Source organism: Frieseomelitta varia, unplaced genomic scaffold (assembly GCF_011392965.1).
Source record: "Frieseomelitta varia isolate USP_RPSP 00005682 unplaced genomic scaffold, Fvar_1.2 scaffold_791, whole genome shotgun sequence".
In the NCBI taxonomy this organism is placed as follows: Eukaryota; Metazoa; Arthropoda; class Insecta; order Hymenoptera; family Apidae; genus Frieseomelitta; species Frieseomelitta varia.
The window spans coordinates 178952-200618 of NW_025110580.1; the positions used below are offsets into that span (position 1 = coordinate 178952).

A 21667-nucleotide genomic window follows, 5' to 3' on the forward strand; every position below is an offset into this window, starting at 1 on the left:
TCTTGCGCGCCGTTCCGTTCCCATAGATTACATACCTGTCAAATGAAAATATTCTATTTGCGATACTGTTACTCTAATCATAGTTATTGCATATTTGTTAATTACCGCGTAACTCGTCTGGCAAACGGGCGACGCAGGTCACCTCGCTTCACCCCGTCCATCCGGACGAAATTTTCACAGGATAATATTCGTAATCGGCCAGAGACCACCTGCTACGAGGAATTCGCACGCACGCGATCGCGATGCTTTTTAATTTCATCGCTCGGCTCGATAAGTTAAGCGGGGGGCGGGGGGGGGGGGTCGTTTTTTAATTCCGGCCTTTCGAGTCTGCCCGGGAGAGTAGGCGTGTTGATAACGTTGATTAATTACGATTCGGCTGCGATTATCGGCGGAATCGCGCTTTATTTATTAAACGAATATTTGTAGTCACGCTATTATTTATGGTCTTGGACTGGCGTTGCGCACGGTTCCAACCGTGACCGGTACATGTATGTATGTATGTATGTATCTCGAATAGTTTGTAGCTTCGATGTAATACACATATCGTATACACGCGTTATACGTACGCTATACGTGTACGTACGATACCTACGCACGCGTAGATATACTTGCATATTTTACGTATTTTACACACGTAGATAGGGACAACACTATTAATTAGGCCTTGTCTTTCATTTTTGTTTAATGATACCCCGGCGCAGCTTGCAACGGCGGGAAATCCTTTGTGTTTTCACCCCGTTGTTTGGCGGGGTAAAAACGTGAAAAAGCGAAAAGCTCTGGCCGAGTGAGAGCGGATGCTTGTATACGTTCCATTCAATGGGGTTAGCAACGCAAGTGCACATGCACGCCGGTGCACACGCATGCACGGACGGATACACGTGATAGGGTTGGACAAATGAAGTGGATATGACATAATGATTTCGAGAGGCTGTGTACCGTAGCTTGTTGCCTGTCGGACCGTGCCGCCATCCGACCTCGCCTTGTTCATTAAAGTTTTCGTTTCTGTCGATAATATTAATTACTATCGGCCGCTACCGCCGCGCCGCGCGCTGAAAAGAAGCAACGAGCATTCCCCCCTCCCTTGTATTTTTCTATCTCTTTTCGAGTTTCGTTCCTCTCCAGAACGAACCTAATAGATTATCTTAAACAAATATACGACCCAGCTTAAAATATACCTTATACCTTAATTTATCGTGGTGGAGGAGAAGTATTGAAAAATATATTATCTCTCGTTCGTCTCTCTCTCTCTCTCTCTCTCTCTCTGCAGAAACAGCGTTCTAGATCCCCTGAATTTGATAATTGCAGCCTTGATCAATAAACAGTAATCGCGTTTATATAGAACGTGAAGGGGAATAAAGTTACATCGTGTATTTATACCTACGGCGTGTCCCCCTATCATTTTCAACAATTTGATCCAAAAATACGCGACATCGCGCGCGGCATGTCGCGCGTAATTATCGATGTTTAAGGAAGGAAGAGACAGGTAGAAGAATAAATAAAAATTGAAAAGAGAGGAGGAACAAAGAACAAAGTTCTCCAAGTCATCGACTCGGCGTTCTAGTTTTCAAAGGCAAGAATGCCGGGCCGTTTTCAACGAACGATTCACGGTGCCAGGAATGGTTTGTCGCAGCACAGAGACCTGTTATAGCGCTATCGTCTTTGCTTGTTTTTTCCTACCTCCACAACCCTCTGGCCCTTCCACGGTAAACAACAGACATACCCCATCCCCCTGGCACAGCCGCTGTCGACCCCGAGCCGTGCCTCCCACTTGCAAGGCACCACCCCTCATCAGTCGGTCTGTACAAATATACTATTGTATTGATCCTATACCTTTTCCACCTCCAACGTTCCTCCTTTTGTTCCCGAGTATCCTCGTTTTACATTTTAGCCGCTTCCGCGAAACAACTAATGTGCGCCGAGTGTGTTGACAGTAACTGTCTCGCTATTGTTGCACCCTCTCGCACTCGCCTCGTCCTTTTCCCTCCGCCGTGTGACGAGAGAGGGACGCCGCCGCGTTGGATCATCGCGCCCGTGTTCACGAACCCCGCGGCGTTCTTCCGTTCGATTCTTCTCTCATTTCGCGATAAATCGGCTTTCCCTCGGCTCTCCCTTTCGCGAGTCCGCACGCGCGTCCTCTCCAATCGGTTTTACTCGCAGCATTTAGAAGAGAGACGATCGACGCTTGAATTTTCGACGATCGATCCGGATGGATTTGGTAACGGTTATCGCTGCGACGAGAGAAAGAGAGAGAGAGAGTGAGAGAGAGAGAGAGCGTCGCAATTTGATTATCACGAGAAAGATTCTTACGCGATTAATCTTCTAAATTGTATTATTCGGCTTTATCCGGTAGATATCCTTCTCTTCGATCCTTTTCTTTTCTCTATATTTCCGTCGACTCGACAGAGGATACGAATTATCGCGCAAATCCATATTTAGAGGGTCGAGTCCAAATTTATTTGAGAATTTGATCGTTGATAAATTTCTACTGTTAATTGAACAATGAAATGTTGTTGTCCAGATTGTTCTACGTTTTCCGTTCTCCTTTTCTTTGAGTTTCGATAAAAGTCGTTTAATATGTCGCACAAGTATAAACTTGTACGATAGAGAAAATCGAAGATCGAGGGTATCGTTGAAAGGTATTTTTACGTCTAGGCAGACGGTTAACGGAGGGGCTCGGCGTTAATTACAGGGCGCGGGAAAGTCGATTTCGCGAGGAGATCGCAATTTCGTAAATACGTGTGCGCGTATCGGTTTTATTGCCGGGTGGCGGTTGTGTGTTTCTCAACAACAACAACAGGCCGGGGCACGGGAACGGCGGCAGCACGTAACGTGCATTAATACGAACGAGCAGCCGAGAAGTAAGACTGGTGAAAAGGGGTGGGAGTTTATATCGTGAGGTGAACACGCGATGACGTGATTCTATCGATTATTAAACGAATAATATGCAGTCGCTCGCACTGCCCTGTACCATGTGCATCGAACCACACAGGCAATTTGGGTATGCATCGTATGCATGAGTTTATGATCGCGCGAAAATCCGGAATGTTCGGCACGGAGTGATACGATGGAAACGAAATAGAGTTCCTGCGAAACTAATTTCATGGAACGGTTACAACCGACGCCTCGAAAATGCCGTTGTGGTATTCTAAAATTAGGAGTTACACACGAACCGCCCAGCCCAGCGGTGAAACTCTCTCTTTTTTTTTTCCTTTTTTCTTTATTTTTTTTTCTTTTTTTTTTTTTTTTTTTNTTTTTTGCCTCCTGGTGCTCTGCCGCCCTCGTCGATCGGATACAGAGCAGTCTCGAGCGTGGCCTTTTTACGCGACAATACACGACGAATCACCGTCGCACGCTGATTGAGAAAACCTCTGTACCGTGATTTTCCGCGCGCGCATTGTGAACTTGGAATGTTCCAAGAAATTAGGGGGATGAGAAATCACTCGTTGCCGTTCGTTCTTATCGATCGTTTGCAACATTTTCTGTTTTCTTCTTTTCGTTTTGTTCTCTTTTTTTTTCGAATCGAGGGGGGGGGAAGGATTTTCCACTGAGCACACTACGATCGAAAGATCGGACGTGAAAAGGCGTGATGAAAAGCTCGCGTAGAGGGAGGTGATGGAAAATTTTCCTTTGGTCAAATCTCGTCGGGTGTGCCGTAGTGGAAAGCTCTAGGACGATTTGCACGATGTCGTTGCGTGTCCAGGCAAGAGACTCGCAGTCGGGTCCATACGTACAAAGAGGTATCGTAACGATCGTAACGCATCGAGGTCGAAGTAACCTGCAAGGTAACGAGCAAAAAGGATTGCGCTAACGAAGTGCCTGACGGGTAACTTGCCCAAGCCCTGGGTCCCGGGCAATAATGTTCCCTCCGGTTGGTAAACTCGTGTTTGCACAACTCTTTGTCCCAGAAGTACACACACACACCTGGGCACAAAGGCGGGTGTACGTACGTGCGCACGTCAGCACGTCGAAGAGACGACGCGACACGGACCAACGGACCAACGAGACTCCTGCCCTCGCGCGCTCTCCGACCTAAGGTTTTTTTTCCCCAGTTGTTGCATGCATAATAGCATTAGGATTCATTAGCAATCAGAGATGGACCGACTGGACGCCCCGGTGGATTGTTTACCAGAGTTCAGTCGATTCGCTCGCGACTCTTTCGCCCGTTGCAACCCCCTGCAACAGGCCGTTTTCCGACGTTGCGCGTCGTTCTGCATCGTTAGAAACCGTCGTGTGTAATTCCGCGGCTCTGGCCGCGCCGAAAGACGCGACCTGTCACGCACGAGAAAACCTGAATTTCACTCGAACTCGCCGGAGAGAGAAAGAGAGAGAGAGAGAGAGAGAGAGAGGTCGATTGGAATTTTTCGAACGATAGGACGAACTGCGGCGCGCGATTCCTGAATTTTTTCACGTTTACGGACTTTCCTCCGATTCGTTTATCACGTGATAATACCGTTCGATGAGAGAGAAAGATGAGAGGACAAAGAGAATTTCGAATTTCTTACGTTGTTTCTCGCCAGGTCCCCAGGTTGCATGAAACGGGCGTACAGGGAACGCGTACATACGTACGTGCGTACGTTTTGTTGAAAGGGTGTATTGTCGTTGTGGATGTTCGCTAACAATAAATTACTCGACGGTTGTTAGGGCCGACAATACGCGCGTCTGTATCAATTTACCTGGAATCGAGCGACAGGACTGAACTTTCGCGTGTAATTTCTATCTACGAGGAGCGTTGAAAAGGTAATAGAATACCCGGGGGTTCCCGCGCGCGTCTATTTATAATTTCGTCTCATTCATTCGAAAAACAATCAAACGCGGTGAAATCGTACGGCGCGGGGGGGGGGGGGGGGGTTGGTCTCTTTCGCTCTTGTTGCAGCGCCGATCGAAAAGGGGGATAAAACGACAATGAAAATACATTTGCTGGCGAAAGCGACAGGCCAGCGAGATAGCTTATGCTTCCTGGAAAGAGGCGAAGGTTGTCACTTTGCTCGGTACAGGGACACGACCACCTCGTATTCTGTTCAGTTTGCCGTTCAACTCCTAGCAAATATCGTTCGCCTCGTTCAATGGTCCGTGCGGAATAAACATCGTCCGAGTGTCCGCTTAGAGTGATAGAATCGACGTGGAAAAAACGTTGGCCGCGTTTCACCAGTTTCTTCGCGATCCTTTCGTTATTTTACGTAGAATGTGCTCGAAGAGGTTATACATTGTATGTGGCACGTCGTCGAGTATCGTCAAATTAATAACCAGACGCTTGTGACTCCCTGTGGATTCGGGAGAAGAATAGATCCAACGTAATCCCTGCGTGTCGTAAGAGGCGACTAATAGGGAAACTGCATTTAAAAAATCGGAAAAGAAAAAAAAAAGAAACGTTTTGACAGAGTATATATTTAAAACGTAGCAGTGTACTTAAAATGTAACACCTATGTACGTGCAATATGTATCTGTTTCTCCAATGGAATACATAATCGTGTCAATATCGATTTTAGATACGAGTGCTTCAAACGTAACGTTAGTAGTATCTGTCTCAATTTATTTGATTTATGTCTGAGGGATTAAGCGAGAAGATAATGAGCCTTCTATGTCGGCTTCTATAAGTCACTTTTATTGTCAGTAATATTCGTGATTCAATTACATTCTGTCAAAGATAAGCGAGCGTCCAGATACTTTTGAACGGTAATCCATATCCAAAAAAGAAAGAAACAGACATCTTCGGTTATATCGTCTTTTGCCGGTGCGGGGAATAAAATCGTTTTACGATAAAGTGTCAGGTGGCACGGTCACCAATTAATTCGCCGGTTCGGCAGTTGCAACCTTCTATTTAGAGATTTTTACGGATCACGCGTGTTCGATCGGGATTAAAACGGGAGGAGGAGATGGTGGTGGTTTGTTCTCGTGGGGTGGACGGAGGAGAGAGAGGGGGGAGGGGAGGACGAGTCGTTGGAAAACGGCCGATTAGCTTTTCGACAAAGGATGGTCTAGAGGGGAGGGGAGGGGATCGGTTCCCAATACCATTGTATTGGTAAACGGCGTTCATTATAAATAGGGGCCACGACACAAAGCGCAGAATAAATATCGAGATATCCTATTTTCCGCGGGGATGGCCGCGGCTCGCTGTTTATTCTATCATTTTTTCATGAGATTTCAGCGAAGTGTAAATACTGCGGAAAATGCAGGAACACAAGGCGACTAAACATAACGATTATAAGCGCCCAGGGGCTTCGATGCGCCGGGCTGCCGCGCTGCCGGCTTGTTTTCAATGCAGTTGCATTGAAACCTCGCCTCCGCGTTCTGGGCGTCCTCCTCATCCCCATCGTTACCGTCCGAACTGCTGGGTAACTGCGCCCTTTGTAAAATGTCGTATTGACCTAAAAAACGAAAAATGCAACAGCCGACTTGATGAAGTTCGTCGAGGTATCGTAATTGCATCGCCCGGAGTGTGCTTTGAGCTCTTTTCACCCCCGTCGGGGCTGCGGAGGTCTCGAAAGCCGAGAGAAAGAGCCCCGCGCATTGTTATGAGCTTGTCAGAAATTATTTAAAAAATTAATTTCCCGTGACAGAAAACGAGCTCTCTTTCGCTATCTGTTCTTCTCGCTCGCGGATTTTATATTATATCCAACCGGCCAACGGATTTTTTATCACAAAACCCTGTCCCCCGCCCACCACTTCGTGTTATTTCTCTTGTTCCGTGTATCATCGTCGTTGCGTCCCGTTATCTCGTTGTTCCCGTTGTTCCATTCAAATACGTTTAACCAAGGATTCCTCCAGTTCGACATCGACGAATCGTCGGTCGCCCCGATCGTTTGCCGATTTAAATCGACGCGTGACAATTTGCCGCTTGCCGTTACCTTTTCGATCGTTCCCTCCGACAGATGTTCCACACGATCCTCTCTCGCCCTACCTCGCGAAGGACTTTCGTCGAAAAGTTTCCCCTTTAGTTTTATTAGCAAATTCGCGAGAGGCCGTGCCGCGGCAATTTTTACGCGTGTTGGTTCCATCCTGCGAGAGTTGCCGGGCCCGCCCCGTTAAGCGTTCCCGTTGAAAACGCTGTTTAATAAGAGTAGTTTCGCGAAAGGGATCCAAAGTTTCTCGACACTATGTCGCGAAGATGTTTTTCTCTCTAGACGGCGGGGGCGGGATAACGGGCGGGAACGGAGGGGAAAGGAGGCAGGAGACGGGGATAATTTTCAGACATTAAAAATGATATCGGGGCAAAACGCCGCGGGACAAGGGTTGAAATGGCCCGTAGGAAGCGAGAGAGGAGTCAGACGCGACGCGGAGAGGGAAAAGTTGGTGTATAAACACAAGTTACGTAAGTACATTACAAAGTGTAATGGCGAATCGGAGGTTGCCGCTTGGTCCGCGCCGAGTAAAAGTGGCCTCTTTTACTAACCCCCGAGAAGGCAACCCCCGTCATTTATTATGCTATATTGTTACAAGGAAATTGCGTTTTTATAAGCAGACTCCGGCTCGAGCTGCCGAGCCACAAAGACTCGCCTTTTATCTCAATTCGTGCCTGCCTGCTGCCTTTCCCAACGCGCGTCCTTCTCGCGAAACTTCTCTCGCAATCCCAAAAATTCTCTACGATTTTCGACAAATCGTTAAGCTTACGAGGCCTAAGCGCGCCAGAGTAACATCTTTGTTGGAAAGGCAGACGCGTCGGTTCTTTCGCGGGGAAGAAAAGGAGGGAAGAAGAAAGGGGAAAAAAGAAAAATCGAAATCCATCCCGCGGAACGAGCTTTTTCATGTTTCAACGCCTTTGGCGTACGAGCCTCGCTAGCTTTATTAATCCGAAAAGCTCTCCGGTATCCCCGGAGAAGCTTTCTCCGGCTGTCGAGCACCGTCGGGAGAAACAGAGGAAAAGAGAGAAAGAAACAGAGTGGAGAAGAGAGCCACTCGAAAATTCCGCGAGCGTGTGGGGCGTGAATTGGGATTCGAGCTTTTGTACATTAATATCACGAGTGGCGACCCAGCCGCGTACTTCCTTGCAAGCTTCGCCGCACCCCACGTCTCCAGGAGTGGTAAAAGAGGGGAAAAAGGTGGACCGAGCTGGCAGCATGTTGCACGATCGTAAACACTTTGCATATTTCCCGTACCATTGGCCAACCAACCCTCCTAGCTAGCTAGCGGTACCTTTTCAACCGCTTTCTCTCTTTCTTTCTCTCTCTCTCTCTCTCTCTCTCTCTGTCTTTCTCTCTTTTCTTCCCTCTCTCGGTGGCCGCATACCGACGCTTTGCAATTAGCTAAAATCGATTGTACGAAGGTGCAGGATGGAACGGGCTCGATATGTATGTTTCTATGGGTTTTCGTGGACGCGTAATATCGCGAGATTTCATTCGATTCTTTCCGTTTCGTTAAATCGCTTCGAACCGTCGTGACGGTTATTTTTTCATCTTTTGTTTTTTTCCTCCCTTCCTTGTTTTCGGTGGTTTTTTTCTCTCTTTTACCCGTGTGTACGCGCGTTCACACGCCCCTTCACCTTTTTTGCCGGGCTATTTATTTTATTGCGATTCAATCGTTGGCTGGCTAACGACGCGACGTTCTCGTTTAGCTAGCCCCTTCCTTCCTTCCTTCCTTCCTCCCTCCCTTTCTTTCTTTCTTCTTTTCCTTCCTCGTAGGTTCTCTCCCTTTCTCCGTTTCACTCGCCTGTCGAGACCAATTATTAATTTTTTCCCCGAATATAATAAATGTCCGACTACCCTCTCTCTGTCTCTGTCTCTGTTCCTCATTGTCTCGGACAATAAAAAGAGGTAATAATAATAATGCCATTGATTTCGGGAATCGAAAGTTTCGGGCCACTTCTCCGATTGTGGCGAGAAAGCGGTGCTCCACCGGAGAGGAGGGAAAAGCCTCGAGTAAGGGAGGAAAAAAACGTACCGGAGCATAGGCGAAGTTTAGACTCTCTTTCTCTCTTTATTTCTCTCTCTCTTTCTATTTCTGTGTTTCTTTCTCACTATCCTTCTCGTTGCCGGTTCATTAACGGAGAAAGGGTGGCTGCGTAAGAGTTGAAAGGAAGGAACGAGCTCGGCGAAGGAACGAGTAGAGGGGAGAGGATGAATCGTGGAGCCTTCCGAAATCCGGGGAGCCTTGTAATTGGACCGGGGATTGCAAAACGTCGAAACGCCGCCGAGACACGTCTGTCAGCTGACGTTCTTTCATAACGCCCCGGTATTTAGGAAGTCGTGAATTTTTCGCCAGAAGTTTATGAGTCATTGAGTTCAAGCCAGTCGGAGAACTCTCGTTCTCTCTTCGATCGTCTGACATCAACTCGGCTATCCGGCAATTTCACCGGGGCGAATTAGTCTCGTTTCGAACATCTCTCGATCTTCCCTCCAAGAGAACAAAACGGATTAACAACTACGTACAATTTTTCCTGATGGTGTTTGCGCTCATCAATCAACAGTTGAGAAATATATAACAGTACGAGCGCAATTTCGTTCAATCTCGAGAGTGGAAAAATTACGCGACACGCAAGTGTTCACGCTTCGATTCTCTCGAGCCTCCTTTTCTTCTTCAGGCCAACGTTCGCTGGCATGGTATGTAGTATGCACGATAATTCCGGCAGGCGTCTTTCTCCCAAGAAACCCGCTGAAATAACCAACCGACCGACCAAACAGCTGGATTAACTCTCTTTCTCGCACGCGCGCGTCTACCGCGGAAAGTAAAATGTTATATCTGGCGTGGAGATGGGCCGGTGGTCGCGAGAAATACGCGCGGTCGAATGTTTTTCCATGGCCAGAAAACGACGAAAGGTTCGAAAACATGGATGAAGAGCGAGGTTCCTGCGTCGGGCGATATTAGCCGGTGTTACACCGGCGCCCCGTTATATTTGATTGGGCTGTTCGTGTAAGAACACCCTCAAGCTCCTCCGCTTGCTACCCTTCCAACCACCGCTCTCCTCCTCCTCCTCCTCCGCTTCCTCTCTTCTTCTCTTCTCCTCCGCGACTGCCTCTTGGCCCTCTTCTGCTCATCCACTCCCTCAGTCTGTGCAGCGAAATGTTGGTTAAATAATATCCGCGCTTCCAACCGTAATTATCTCGCTCTCAGATTTTCTGCCTTGCGGGGCGAAGGAGGTGGAGAGCCGGAGAGAGGCTGGCTGGGCCGGGGATAGGAAAGGAGGGGAAGGCACGAGCGATTCTGCTTCTGGTAAAAGGCGAGGGATGGGCGGATAGAAGTTGGAGATTGAAGGAAAGACGCGGGGTGTGAGAGTATTAGAGATAGCGACGGTTGATATTCTCGTGCCAGGGAGACATTCCCCGCCGATGCTTCGTGCGACCAGGGTGTTGGCCGTTGAAACATCGTCGAACATCGGGCACGGTAATTGATACCGTTCGAGATGGTCGATCGAAAGCGTGACGTTTCCCTCGGTTCGAGTGTTTATGCGTAACGTCGTCGAGCAGCGTAATGACGAGGTTTTTCGCTTCTGATGGCATGCAAAACCACCCGGGAAGATTGATACGTTCGATGATCGAACGACGGAGGAATGACGGACAGCGTGTGATGTATGGGTTCGTCTCTTTGTGCGTTAGTCTCGAAGACTGTACGTACGAGAAGATCGGTCGTTAAAAGTGGAAATTTTACATTCGAAATGGGGGCAGGGAGGGGGGATTTTTCGTAGCAACCGAGGCGAGTTCTGGACGGGCGCCAGGGGGCGGTTAACAGGGCAGCTAGTTTTCCTCCGAGTAGCCCTGATATTCATGCCCATTTTATTGACAGAGAAGGAAACCGAGGCAATTTTATGCGGGCATCCAGGATCGTTCGCAACATACCGAAAAGGCTAACAATAAGTCAAAACACCGGCGAAGAAGAGGTAGCATTTTATGAATAATTCATCGATCGCGAAAGGTATTAGTAGAAGGCACGAGCCGGCCGGCAACATGTAAATGAAGCGATAAATTTTGCATGGACAGCCCGCCGATCCTCCCTGTAACCTCAATTTGGCACAGTTTTGTTGCTTCTTTTTGCCCGCTTGACAATTTAATTGTGCCGAGACACACGATCGACTCTTGCGAAAAACAATCTACACTTCTCTGTTCTCAAACACACGCTTTTCTCGACGGTTGAAGGCAACGCGTGAAAGAAGACGTAATACAAACGTTTTACTTTTGTTGTAATTTTCCGATTTTATAGAACAGATGACAAATCGAAAATTATGTCCAACGAGTTTAGTTTACCAAACGTGTTGGTTTAAGATTGAATTCCGACTAATTCGAAATTGCTCTGCTGCGAAAGAAATTGCGATTTATCGCGTTTCTTCACCTGCCGTCTCCGCGGTTTTAGGGAAATTCTATTAAAAGTAAACATCGATTTCTGGCATCGTTGAGGGGGTTATTTCGTTGGCAATTAGACATGGGCTGTGCAGTTTCATCCCACGGGAATCATAAGGCTTATCCAGCGGGAAGATCGACCGACCAGGCCACAGACCCCTTGAAAATCCGACAAAACTCTTCCGGCGCCCTCGACGCCACTAGGCAACCCCTTTTCTCCAAGTAACCGCCGCGTAAAAGGGGGGTAATGGCGGCGCGTTGCGGTTTTCAGCCTTTACGACCGAATTACGACTTTTCAACTATTTTTACGACAGTTGTTTCAATTATTTCACCAATTTGCAATTAAGAACGCCAGGCTCCGCGCGCGGCAGTTGAACGCCGTCCGGAGGCCTCCTGCGTCGAGGGTTGCAAAGGGTTGGCGCCTCTCCGAGCTTTATGGGGCTGATAATTTCGTGATTAGCCAATTAAAAGAGAGAAAAAAATTAAATCTCGCGGCAAATCTCTCTGCCTCACGGTCGATCGCAAGACGGACTCGAATTCGTTCTCGACCTTTACCTTTGCCCTTTCGTTCTATTAATCCCCATTCAGCGGCATTCAATATTTTATTTCCAGACAAATTATACTCTAAAGATGTCCGACGTATTTTTACATTCTTGCAACTAATGGACAGACTGAAATGCATTTTCATGCATTTGTGAGAAAGACGAAGAATTTCCGTCGAATCAAGTTGCCAGAAAATATAAAGCGAAACAGAGCGTTGAGACTGTTCCTACGATATTCAAGTTGGTACATGTTGGTAGAAATTCAAAAAAAAAACTTCCTTGGGAAGAATGTAGACCGACTCGGGTTACCACGCCTTTTATTGACAACGATTCGTGTTCCCGATCGAGTCCCGGCTCGATCTGCAGACTAATTTCTAGCTTCTCGTTCCTGACAAGATCTGCCAATCGAGCATGGCAATACTTTCAAGCTTGACTCCAAAAGAGAACGTCGGGGTAGGAGATGGTGGAGGTGACGGAGAGAGAAGGAGGAGGAGGAGGAGGTCAGTATTTGTTCAGTGGTGTGGTAAGCCGAGTGTGGTAGTGGGGTTGTTGGCATCGTGGTCGAACGGGGGCGTCGGGGGGAGCTCGAAGGAGCTGGTGGCGCAGAATAACGGTAAGTCTAGTGTTTATTTGATGGCCCGTAATCACGCTATTTTGTCATCAACGGTAGGCCTCCTTCCGCGATGTAGACCGTCCGTGGGGGTTGGTTCTGCACTTACACTTACCCTAACTCAACCCCGTCCGAACAGCCCACTCGAGAAGGAGGAACTAATTCGAAGGCTTTGCCGCAGTCAGGGTGCATCTTGCTTCCGGTATAACTCTCTCGTCTGCGAGAAGTATACAGCCGTGTGCGCGTACGATACGTGCGTGTATGTACATACATGCTCGCGCAATCGAGTCGAGATTTCTGATATTTCTCGCCTCGCCGCGCCGTTCTGCTCCACTGACATGTTTGTGGCACGCGTGAAACCCGTCACGCGTCAATGTTGCTCTCTGTTTCTGTACGATCGATGTCGTCCACTACTGGAATTTAAAGAAATCGTTCGAAATTCGCTCTGCTACTTGAGCAATTTAATTACAAACATCGATGAAAATATGCAATTTTCATAAATATTTGTAATCTGTTGATCATACGTATGTACTTCTCCACCCAAATGAAATTAAAATACAAAGAAGTTTCATCGGTTGTAATTTATTTCAAGTTTGTAGAATTTCTGCCAATTTTAGGGGCAAATATTTGGAAATTGCTTTATGTTAGAAGACAGAGATACAGACACGTAAATTCTCGTAACTATTTTAAGAAACGTTACAACGATTAAAAAATTAAACAATGTTACATGGTGGATTTTGTTCGATGATTTAAGATCGTGGTTCTGTGCGAGCGAGCAATCAAGTATCGCGAACAATGCTGCGCGCGAATGTTGCGGTATGAATTATTTATGAACATTATGTTGTTGTACGTGTCATGCTCTTTGAAGATTTATAGCGGCGAATTATTTTTCCACTTGCAACCGTTGGAAAGAAGAATGGAACATAGAACGGCGCGATGATATTCAAATGGATATCTAGTTACAAGCATGCAATTATCACCGATCTATAGGTTCGGACGACTCGCGAGTCATTTCAAAAACGTTGTTACGTTTTAATACCATCGATCGATCCATCCGGACAGATTTTTCTCGAGGTTTCATGCATCTCGAGAGAGAAAGAGAGAAACAGAGAGACTAGACTTTGCTCGTGCAAAGAACGCGTGCAATAACGGTGCAAGCCACGTGAATCATCGGTAAACGCCGCACCCACGTCTATACGCCTTCGCCGGTGTGTGTTTTTGTTGTATTCTCTAACGTGCTGTATCGTTGCCTGGCCGTTTATTGCATTTCTAATGCGGCTAATGCATTGGAAACGGTACACCGCCTTCGCGACCCAGCTACACATTGTCGATCTGGCAGGTGAAATCAGTTTCTAATTATCCTCCGTAGATTTTTTTCTGTCCCTTGGTTAAATATCGTAAAGACATTGTCACAGTTGATTTTCGTTTCACGATATTCTTGTTTATTCATTTGTTATCCAACGTTATCTCTTCTGATTTTTTAAATATCAATTACAAATATTATATTGAATTCAATTATTTTCGCGAGGCGACGTAGGAGTTCTTTACATTTCTATTCTTCGAGATTTCTTCAGGAATCTGTCAAATTTTCGTACGTTTCCTTGCATTCCGTCGCTCCGATTGATCAAAATATTGTTCAGAAATAGTGTTCCAGTTGGGTGGCACGATTATTCTTTCGGGTCTGTTGTTTGCATCGTCGACGTTGGAAACAGTTTCCAAAGGGCAGCTTGAAATTGCATTAACTGCACGAAGCGAAGCCGCGAAAGGCTCGGGCATAATTTTCACGATAACACGTGAAATAGAACATCCGAGTGATTAATGCACGCGCTTCATCAAGCATGCCATCTTCGTATGGTGCACCGTGTATTATATGCCTGAGCGAAATTAATATTCCGAGCGTGGCAACGTGTCTTAAAATGTAAATAAGCCAGCAAAACGTGCACGTAGGTGTCGGAATGCAAATTCTTGATTTGTCGCGCTTATCGTTCTCTTATGACAACGACGAGGACGGGCCCTATGCAAAAACCATAATGTAGCATTTCGGTTTGGCCCTGGCGTCTTGGGAGGAGCTTGGCTCGGCTACGAGATATCAGGACACGCGTGTTACTTAGTCTAATGGAGACTCGCGTAGCGTTACCTCGTTGAAGGCTTAATACGCGTAAGCGAGTAATCCCCCGTGTCTCGGCGCTTTCTCGACGGAGAGTCACGATTACCTTACCCCAACCGATTGGGTTACCGCAAATCCCTTCTCAATACTCCGGTGATTACCGATGATCGTCTGTCGTCGAGTACTCGTGCAATTCGAAATTCCAAACTGGCACCGGGGGACACCGTGCGGGAACTTTTTGCAAGTGCAAGAGGAAATTTTTATCGCGTACAAAAAAAAAAAAAAGAAGAAAAAAGAAGGGTCGAGTTCGAATATTCGGATTTCGAAGAATCCTATCGGTCGAATTAAAATTTATAAAATTCAACGATGGAACGTAGATTTTTTAATTCCAGTCTCTCTATAATACAAATTCTTTTAATTCAGAGCGGCATAGTTAAAACTTTTTATGCTCTGAGCATTATAATTGAAATTTTTTTTTTTTCGAAACGATCAAATTTAAATTTTTTAACCGCAGTTGCTATAATTGAAATTTTTTCGAGTTCCAAGTGTCGTTAGACCCGCCCGAGCACCGTGTGATCCAAACTCTTTTAATTTCAACCATTATAATTTCAATTTTGTTAATTCCAACGATCCTGCAATGAAAGTAGCCCAATTCCTTTTTCCCTTCCCGTGTACCTATTCTTCGACGCATCGCTTCGCAGTCGCCGACGATGTTTCCCCGTTGTTTGCCATTTCAATAATCGATTCCACTTGACGCGACATCACTCACGTTACACACCGAGCGAAACTAAATATAGAGGATCTAAATGCAAACTCAAATGAGCCCTGGTTGCACACGGCCATTCTCGCGGAGCCACGTTCCCAAAGGTCGGACCCTTCGCTCAGACCGAGCGATAAAACTTTACGAAGAATTCCCTTGGAAAATCTCTCGGGCTTCTAATCATCGATTCGCGGCGGCGATGAACGTGGCCCAATAGTCGGCCAGCGGAACACGCTTGCGTCTCGCAGATTGCACGCAAGTGCAAAGCATCACGGTGGGTCGTGGCGTCGCGTCGGCTTGCGGTAGCCCATGGTTATAGGCAGGGATCATAATAATAATTGCCGAAACTTGCTTCAAAGCGGCGCGCGTTGAAGGGCATTCTCCTTATTTGCTAAGGGTTGCTGCGGGCTTTCGGTTAGCGGCAGGGACTGGCGCAAAGCGGTTGATCGTCGCGGTTTCGGCGAGAGCTCGAATATCGACGTAGATCGGCTTCTCGGATCAGAGGTGTAAGAAGGTGCAAGTCGAGAGGAAAGTAGAAGAAAAGAAGAAGGATCGTGTGCACGTCGTGTGTCAGACAGGTTCGAGTCTGAAGAGCATTTTCTGGCTGAAAAGCTTCGAGTCTCGCAAACGAAACTCACCCAACCCCTACTCCCCTTGCCCCGGCCACCGGTGTTCATGCTTCCTCCCTTCGTCGTTGCACGTCGATTTCGTGGCTGTTGTTCCGTGGCTACGCGGCGAAAAGAGAGACGTTCCGCCTTGCCACGGCAAACTTGCCGAGAACTTCGACGCCGGAACTCGTCGATGCAAGAGAAGCGTCGAGACGGAGCCCTTCTCTCCACCTTTTAAACGCCACCGAGCCTGGTTCGAGGCCGCTGCTGCTCCCAACCCGGTGCTACCAAGCTCGTTGGGTTCTACGTTTCTTGGTTGCTTGGTTGCTTGCTTGGCCGCGTGCTGATCCCTATCGCCTAAACGAGGTTTGGCAACGACGCTTAGCCGAGGCCTGCCTCGAGAAAAGAGTTTCATTAAAAGCGAGTAATGAGGCAGTCTCGGGACTGGGGCCTTCCACTCGCGAGATTCACGTTATACGCCGAGTTACTCGATGGTAGGAGGGACGCTATTATTTTGAGGAAAGAGTTCGATTAGCATGGACGAAGACCCTCGAGGGGTGGGATGGGGTTGAAAAGAAAATACCTCGTCCGATCCTAATTCCGTTCTTTTCACCGCGTTGTTTGCTTGACAGCCACTCCGTTCGTCTCTTCGTTCCTCTTCGTGCCTGTCTTTTCATATCAAAATTTATTCGCCGTGTTCTCCGATTGTCACGTTCCTCTTTCGACGTTCTCGCAAGTTTCATCGAAATTGCCAGTGAAAAAAGAAAAAAAAGAAGAAGAAAAAGAAAAAGGAAATCGTATCTTCTCCTCTCCAGATGGACTTTCTCAAGTTTTGATAAACGACGACAAACTTATTCCGTGCGTCTTAGACAATGACGCACGGTCGCAGTTGAACCAGCAGTTGTCCATTGGACTCCCTGGCCGAGGAATCTGTCGGAACGTGAAAACCGCAGCGCAACCGAACTACCAGAGGCTGGTAGGCAGCGGCCGAGCTGGTAACCAAAATTTATATACAAAGTATCTTCGCTGGCCAGTTGCTGCTGGCGAATAAGTAAAACAGTAAACCGAGACAGGAGGAGCGTAGCGAGAGGAGTCGAGCTGCTGAGGGGCGAGAAGTTGCACCGCGCGCGAAGGGAAAGTGGTTGCGGTCGTCAGCTCGTAAATTTGACGATAGGAATGCTTGGGACTTTTCTCGACCGTGATCGAGCCGTTCCCTTCCGTTCCCGGTGCTTCGTTACATTAGTCTCGGACTCTGGTTCCCGCGGTTAAACGCGCCCGTCCATCGAGATTCAATAGGGGTTCCATTCACTCTAGTGGTGGCGCGCTATATCAGAGGTGGAAAGAAGGATCTGCTTCTTGGTAGTGGCGTTTCGCTCTTAAGTTATCGACACGACGTACACAGAGTATGCAAATGAAGGCGTACAACGTGGTACGATACGTGTGCCCGTGTGGCCGATGTCCGTGGCGTTTAGGCGAATTACACGGTAAATTTTGCACGATATCGAATGGCCGCGTTCCATCTTCTAGCAGGTATGTACACGTGCACGTACACGGCTCACCGGGAGTGTACCGCACAGACTATAAAGCATAACGTGGGGGTTGCATCGGGTCAGATTTAATACTAGAAATGGGAGGGTGTGGCGGACGAGCTCGAGGGCCACGACCAGGATTCAAGCGTATCGTGTGCATAGTTATTTCAACTCGTACACTCTTTCGCAAAAGCCCTTGTCTTTCTTCGCGTTAGGCTTCCTTACAAACACGTCCAACCTAAATACAAGAGTCTCACGTGCTATTTTAAATACACAGTGCAGTGACTCGGCAGTAATTTTCACCGGAGATCAGCAAGTTCTGTCAAGTATTGCCGCAACATCTGACTTTTTCTCTGTACGAAGAAACAATCAGTTACGGTACATTTCTTTCGATGGTCAGAAATCGTTGCAAACGCAAAGGCGAGATTGCAGCAACGTTAACACGAATATCAAGCTCGAAATACGTCGAGTTACTTATCGATACTCCCATAAGAAGTATATTAGATTTGTTTCAGTCTACCGTTATCTAAACTTCGTCGGAAGCTTCCTCCTCGTAATCCCGACGATTTCATTCGCGTGACGTTTGTTGCAGCGCGCGGCGGACGTCGGGCGTATTTTTGGAAGCAAGTGTACGTACTTACGTATACCGCTATACAGCCTATCAGTATACACGTAACCGCTTGGCAGACTTCGAGTTGCATGCGGACGGCCAATGCCATCCGTTAAATGCAATAAACACGGAATCTTGCAATTCACTGCTCGCCGCTAACGTGTTTCGCCCGCTCGCTCCGTGAACTCCGCGGCAACAAACACAGTTCCTTGCATGGTCGCGGGTAAACACCGGCCTGAAAATTAATTAACGCGCCTTTGGAAATAGACTGACCGACCGATAGCCGGTTCCGTGGACTGTTCGTCGGCTCGTCGATTTAATTAAAGAATTCAAACGGTTGCCGCGAATCCATTCCGAAATCTGATGAGACCGTCTACCGAAAATCCCGTCGAATGTAAATATTCCCCCGGAGCAAGGATTTCGCTCGATCATCGTTTTAGCAGCATTTTCCGGAGCACTAGGCTTTAATCGATGGGATTACACCGATTAGATTCGGTGTATCTGATTTTTGTTTCTTTTTGTTATATGTACAAGCTGTCAGTCGCGTACTGATTCCGAAAAGACTCAGAGTTTCGGGAAAAATCTTCACTCGATGCGGAATAGAAAAATAGAAAAGCAGATCTTATTTCCAAAGATTTTCTTTGTAACCTTCGAACGTTAAAGTCTCCATTCGTTGATTTCCCTGCTATCGATCGATCAATCTCCGACTTGTAAAGAAAAAAAAAAAAAAAAAACGCCACGATCGGTGAAAAAAACCAGAGTAATGCTGTTGATCAAACGGCTTGGTTCAGTGACTGGTGTATATCCAATTACGACACCGACCAGTACTCGGTGCTCGATGCTGGCAGTGAGGAAGGTAGTAAGGAAGATTGCTCGAGAGAAAATGGGAAATACATCGGCGAGATCTGCGAGCTTCTCACGCGGGCAAGTAACGAGCAAGTACTGGATCTGTTTGTAGCGCCGAAGGGGTTAATGAATTCCGTAGCAGCACGTACAAGTATATCTTCGGTGAATCGTGGCCGGTCGCGGCGCAGCAAAGTGCAGTAACGAGTAATCAACAGCTCGCGATGCAAGCCAGAGCACACATTCATTCCGTTAAACCGTTGGCCGGTGTGGCGGTGTGCAGGGAGAGATGAGAGACAGAGGAACAGAGGTGGAACAGAGGAGGAACAGAAAGAGTGGGATAGTGGTTGCGGATAGACGGCATAGGATCCCGTAGGTAGCCGCCGTTTGGCGGCGACGACGACGGTGTGGATGTGTGTCGTTAGTATTTAGTGTTTAGTTAACATCGGGGATGGAGAAGCCGCCAGTGTTTGTAATTGGTACAGTTTAGGAGCGACGAAAGCGATTGTGTACCTCACAGATTTTACCCCGGCCCACGAAGACAGAGTCGCAGAGCTTTTGTCTGCCAGATACCGATGCCGTTCCGCTTTCGCCACAGACAGTTTCAAATCGGCGCGAGAAAACAGCATGCCAGATGGCGCGGGTACGTATCGTGGTCGTTACTACAATTAGATATTCGCCTCGGTCTGATCTCCAAATAATAACACCGTTCCGTGCACCGACCAACACCAACCGAGGCTGAAAGGATCGGAGCGAGAATCTCTCGGCTGCTGTTTGCTTCCGCCAAACGCCCAGCGTCGAACGGCGCTTAATTCGTTACGACAAGTTTTCGTTTCTCATTCAGATCACTCTTCAAATCATTTGAAAAGCGTTGGAAATTTGGATTTACAAATTTTTTGAAGCGCGATTCAAATTTTCCTCGACTCGACGATCCGAAGTCTTCGAAAGTAGTCTTGGCGAACGACGATGTCCAGAAATTTTTAAATTCCCACGTTCCTCGTTCAGATTCATATCCATCGGTTCGTTTCGCCAGCGCAGAGCAGGAAAATCTTGATTCCACCCTCGCACGTATTTTTCTATCAAACCAACAATTTCCCGGCGAAAGTTTTGCAAGAATCGCGATACTGCAGAGGCACGAGGTACGAGCGTGCTGGCTGGCATTCGCCGGAGTTTTCCCGTGCATGACTTAGTATTCCGGAACGCGTATAGCCACTTATTTGGAGATCAGGAGCCCCTTCGAGCGAGACGACTTTAGACCGAGCCAGTCTCTCGCCGACAACAGGCCGTATATTTCATTTTTAAACAACAAAAAAATGCTAATGCAACGCCGTGCCCGTTATCGACTCGGCCCTGTATATGAAATAATAAATAAGCGCGTAAGCCCTGTCGCCATTATTTTTACGTCGACTTTGCTAAGGAGATACACACAGGGTTCCCCGGGTTATACTCTCTGCGCGGCGTCGCCCCGTTTCGTTATATACGTTGGCTACGTGACCTCGGCTACGTTGTGTCGCGCGAATTTTCCCACTGGATAGATCATTATGATTTGTGCAACGATCGCGATTAATCCCATTGGCGATCGAAACGTCTCCTCTGCCTCTGGTTATCTCCTCAAAATTCTTCAAAATTCGCTTTACTCTTTACTCTCGCTCGTATCTCATCGATTCGTTTCTTCTTATGCATCAAGTTTTGCGAAGAAAAAAAAAAAAAAAAACCATCTAAGTCTAAGATACGATAGACAGAAGTTTCGAAATCAGTATCTTTCAAGAAAGTCGGGATGAATATTTTTCAATATATTAGAAATATAATGTTCAAAGCTACTAGATAGTTGCGGTCAATTTACACGGAACGAACCACGGTATTCTCCTACGTTCCACAATTTCTGCTGTAACTGTTTTACGAATTTTTCAAATAACGAGTCGCAAGGCGCGGCAAGAATTATACATGCGAATTCTACAGCGTCGAATCCTCTGAATTCTCGGCTATTCCCCTTTGGAATTCCAAGAACGACGCGGGATCGCAAACAGTAAACAGGTATTATGACGCGTATTCGTTGACGAGCCTGTGTGGCGCTGAACTTAACATCTCGAGTATTTGTTTCACGATTGTATCGTGCCTCGCTTTAGTGGTAACTTCCTGGATTTTCACACGGTGCCGAGGGAAATTTTTCCGATGTTTGAAGAGGCCTGATGACCCGCGTGAATATTACTCGTGCGCGAGAAAAGGTCGTGCGGTCGAGTCAACCAGCCTGTAAACCAGACTGAAAATTCAATTGGACGCCGTCGAATTCTTCTTGAATATCAAGTCCAAGGGTGTCAACTTCCGACGCAGCTTCCGCGGGGGATGAAGCAACGCCTTCCAAACATTACCACGCATCTGTTTCGCCGTTGTCTTTCGCTCTTGTCTTTTTCCTCTCGTCGCGAAAATTTATTTGCACGTCGTTCGCCCGATTTTCCAAATGGAGTACCTGCTCGCAGTGTATAAGCGGCGGTCCTCGTGGGATTTAGCGCGAGATTGAGAGGCGGTCGTGCGAAAAAATCAGGCAAATCACGGAGACCCTTTTCATCGAAGGGACGCTCGATCAAACAGAAATTTCCCTTAAACGAAGCGCACTCGTTGGACTATAAACTCGTCGTTGATCGATAGTCATATCTCGGGCGCGATCGTTCCCGAAGCGAATTTTCCGAGCTTCAGCGAGATCCTGCCTGTCGCAAATATGCGAACGATTTTCAGGAGGAATTTTCATAGACGGTGTCACACGTGACGCAAAAAGTCCAAAATAATAGGTTGTCGG

The 21667-nt window shown here is 47.3% G+C and overlaps 1 protein-coding gene across 16 annotated transcripts in view; it reads left to right on the forward strand.

Moving 5' to 3' along the window:
• Positions 1 to 21667, forward strand: part of LOC122535993 (transcription factor SPT20 homolog) — a 224753-nt gene that overhangs the window by 96438 nt on the left and 106648 nt on the right. Inside the window, exon 1 of one of the 16 annotated variants that reach the window (XM_043667979.1) lies at positions 19277 to 19516. The exons of the other annotated variants lie outside the window; for them this stretch is intronic. Within the exon in view, the coding sequence (XP_043523914.1) occupies positions 19508 to 19516 (9 nt within the window). The 5' untranslated portion in view covers positions 19277 to 19507. Of the gene's footprint in view, positions 1 to 19276; positions 19517 to 21667 lie in introns of those variants that run through there. 16 annotated transcript variants of the gene reach the window in all.